At 36.4% G+C, this 3,574-nt stretch overlaps 1 protein-coding gene across 5 annotated transcripts in view; it reads right to left on the bottom strand.

The window, feature by feature from the left end:
* Positions 1 to 2,134, bottom strand: part of LOC109830583 — a 3,269-nt gene extending 1,135 nt beyond the window's left edge. The window contains exons 1-3 of one of the 5 annotated variants that reach the window (XR_002244338.1): positions 1,897 to 2,134; positions 1,757 to 1,803; positions 1,623 to 1,677 (exon numbers count right to left, since the gene is read on the bottom strand). Coding sequence is in view for 3 of the 5 variants with exons in the window: in XM_020397886.1 (XP_020253475.1) it covers positions 1,757 to 1,803; positions 1,897 to 1,912 (63 nt within the window). In the remaining 2 variants the exon portion in view is untranslated. The remainder of the gene's footprint in view (positions 1 to 1,622; positions 1,678 to 1,756; positions 1,804 to 1,896) is intronic. The other 4 variants (XR_002244337.1, XM_020397886.1, XM_020397887.1 and 1 more) reach the window with 4 other exon arrangements.

Genomic DNA, 3,574 nt, shown 5'->3' with positions numbered 1-3,574 from the left:
GACGGGTAAATACCCGTCGCCAATGTTTGTATTGGCGACGGATTTGATTTCCGTCGCCAATACCCCGTCGCCAATACTCTATTTTCTACTAGCTAGCATATGTTGATCATGATGACATAGTCTTTGTATATAAACCAATTCAAAGATGAATTTAGAAAATTTGGCTGACTATATATGACTCCCTAGTTGTTTTCATGAACAGGATTCATGGCCAACAACTTTGCTAGCATAAATAGATAGCATCCTTTTGTACATTCTGAAATTGATCAATGATTTGTGACTGATTTGGCAAAACTGACAAGCTACTAACTGGACAAAATGATGTTCTTATTGGTTCCTTTCTCATTGATCATGAAATTCTAGAACGATAAACACTTTCGATTTTATGTACATCAATAATTTGATTCCTACATATATATTGTTCTATGTAATTCCTGATCGATATAAGCTTTTTGTCCTTCACTTTCTACGGTATCTAAATAAGTTTTTTGTTCATAATTTTTGAGCAGATAATGCTATTTTAAGGCCAGCTACGTAGCTAGTATTCTTTCAATGGGTACAATTCTCATGCACACACATTCAAAGCTTTCGAAATTTTTTTGCCATAAGTTTTCTTGCCATGAATTTGAGAGATAGATACACTTACACTGCAGCTTCACCGTGAAGGGCAAAAAAAATATTCTTATGTACAATAAGATTTTACATGAGTTAATACATGCTTATTGAGGAAAATAATTTAATTTATACATGCTTATTGAGAAAAATAATTGACATTTATTCCGAAGTAAATCAAAATCTTCATATTTTATTATATTTTTCATGATGGACCATCTAAAAAGCTGTTAATGGAGTTGCACTACTACAAACTGTATATGGTGACTTATAAAGTTCCTGCAAACACAAGTTCAATGTAAAATTAGTATTCTACAATCATCACAGTATATGGTGACTTATAAAGTTCCTGCAAACACAAGTTCAATGTAAAATTAGTATTCTACAATCATCACATAATGTTGGTAAATATGCACATGATGCAAACACAAGTTCAATGTAAAATTAGTATTCTACAATCATCACATAATGTTGGTAAATATGCACATGAAAACCATAGGTTTATAGTTGAAGCACAACTAAAATCAAAGTCATACAAATAATTACAAGTTTGGACAAGTTTGTTGAGAAGCTAAGAGCATGGCAAACAAAACTCCTCAAGTTCAGCAAGAAAAAATAAGATTGGGACAGGTAACAACTATCATATGATAAATCAAATGAATGACATTAATAACTAATAACAGAAATTTAACTCCCTTCCCTTCCCTTCCCTTCTCTCAGTTTCCCTTAACTTCCCTTCACCCCCTACAAATCCAAACAGGCCCTTACAGAAACTACAAGCATGTTGATTTATCCAATAAACAATAAAACTTTGCCCTTGTTTATGATCAGTTCTATCAAGACCACCAATACATTTTCACAAATCCCTCTTCACAGTTTGATGCCAACACAGTTTCCCCAACTAAAAAAGAAAATCGCACTTTGAAGAAATCAACAATTAGAAAAAGAAAATCAAGAAATTTTATCCCTACCATCCAAAAACTATAGTTTTTAACAGAGAAAATTCGTACCTGTAACAAAATGAAAAACACATCATGCACAACCAATCAAGATGACAACTCTAACCTTCATAAGCATCAACAATTTATCTGTTATACCCAAAAGAAATTAGAAAAATTAAAAAAACGTGTTTTGAGAACCTTACCAGGTGATTATGGCTACCATCGAGCAACGCGGACAGAAAAGAAAAATCTGAAGAAAGAAATAGAAACACCATCAAGAATAGTAGATCAAATTGGCCATGGATCAAAAATAAGAGACCCTAGTTAACGAACTGTGATTTACCTCTTTGGAGCTGCATTTAAATGACTAGAACCGTAGATCGAGCTGTGAGAATGAACTTGAGAGTTAAGAGACTTACAAATCAGGTGTCCGACGAAGATGAGGAGGAGGAGAGGCGGCGAGGTTCGATTTGGGAGGAAGAACTAGGGTTTTTATGGGGATTCGGCGGAAAATTACAAGGTCTACGACGGAGGAGAAGCTCGATGGCGGTGGCGAACTCCAACGGAGGCAGCGGCGAACTTCGATCTCTACGACGGAGGAGAAGCTCGATGGCGGTGGCGAACTCCAACGGAGGCAGCGGCGAACTTCGATCAAAGAAGGCACAAGGGGGGGCAATTTTTTGATGAGAGAGAGAGAGCGAGCGAGAGAGAGAGAGAACGGGGGTTTTGGGGGGATTTGTTGGTTTTTTTCTTTTTTCGCCAAAAAAATGGGGGCAAATTTCCCTCCGTTGGGCGTGTAGCATAAATCCACTTGCCCCAACGGTTTAAACCGTTAGGGCTGATAAATCCAGCCCCAACAGTTGTATACAACCGTTGGGGCAGGACATCTTTTTACTAGTGTTGGTTAGCATGGCCATGATCATGCTTAGACTATTCCCTAAATCCATGTTTTTAGAAGTTGTTTTTGATAAATTATTTTATGTAGGTTAGCATGGCCCTTAACTACATAAGAGATAAGCATTGGATGTATGTAGGTCGTGTAGACTTATATAGCGTGTGTACCTACATCATTAGGCGAGAGAGTGTAGGAGAGATCTCGAATCTGTTCATGTTGCTACATTTGTCCCTAGCATTGGGGAGTTTACTCTAGCCAGAGGCAACTATTTAATTTTCTTTTGATTCCGTTTTAACATGACACCTAATCTTTGTCCCTTATTTTTATCTCTTTACTTTGTATTTTTATTATCACAATTGTGCTACTCCTACTATTTAATAGAACCGTTTTACCTTGATTAACAAATCGGCATCAGAAGCCGAAAATAATTTACTGGCGACACCCCCCCCTACCCCCACACACTCCATACCTTCTGGACAATCATCAGGTTATATTTTTAGTGTATTAGAATCATGCCGAAGAAGAAACTAAACATGTGTATGTATAACACTAATTTTTTTAGTCAATGAAGAATATTTTTTTTCATTTACCAAATTTGAAAGTGTATGTACATCAAGATTCTCTATACTGAGAAATCAGAATGAAGAAGAAAACAACAACACTTGCTACATTTTCATAAAGAGAGTATCCACTCTCTATTCTCCACCCTATTGTTGTTGTTAAGAACTATAGTAAAAATGTCAAACTTAAAGTCTCTCACTAACTGATCAACACCTCTACTTTTCATCTAGAAGATCCTCATGTTTCGTTCAATCCATACCTTGTATATTGTTGCATTCAGATCCATTCTTTTAATCTTCTGTTTGAAACCTTTGCCCCTCAAGCTTTTATTGTAGCAATCCAATAACATTACCCAGTTACAGGATTTCCATCTAAATTGCAGCCAACCCATGATCTTGTTCCAAACTTCCTTCGAGTATACACACTCAAAGAACAAGTGATTCCTTGACTCCAAACCTGCACCATCACATAAGCAACACTAGTTGTTTTGAGCAATCCCTCAGCTGAGTAATTTGTCCAGCGTAAGCAATCTATTTTGAACAGCCAACCAACAAATGAAAGAGTG

Source organism: Asparagus officinalis, chromosome 2 (assembly GCF_001876935.1).
Source record: "Asparagus officinalis chromosome 2, Aspof.V1, whole genome shotgun sequence".
NCBI classification, from domain to species: Eukaryota; Viridiplantae; Streptophyta; class Magnoliopsida; order Asparagales; family Asparagaceae; genus Asparagus; species Asparagus officinalis.
Note: the sequence above shows the minus strand (reverse complement) of the source record. Positions and strands in the feature narration are given on the sequence as shown.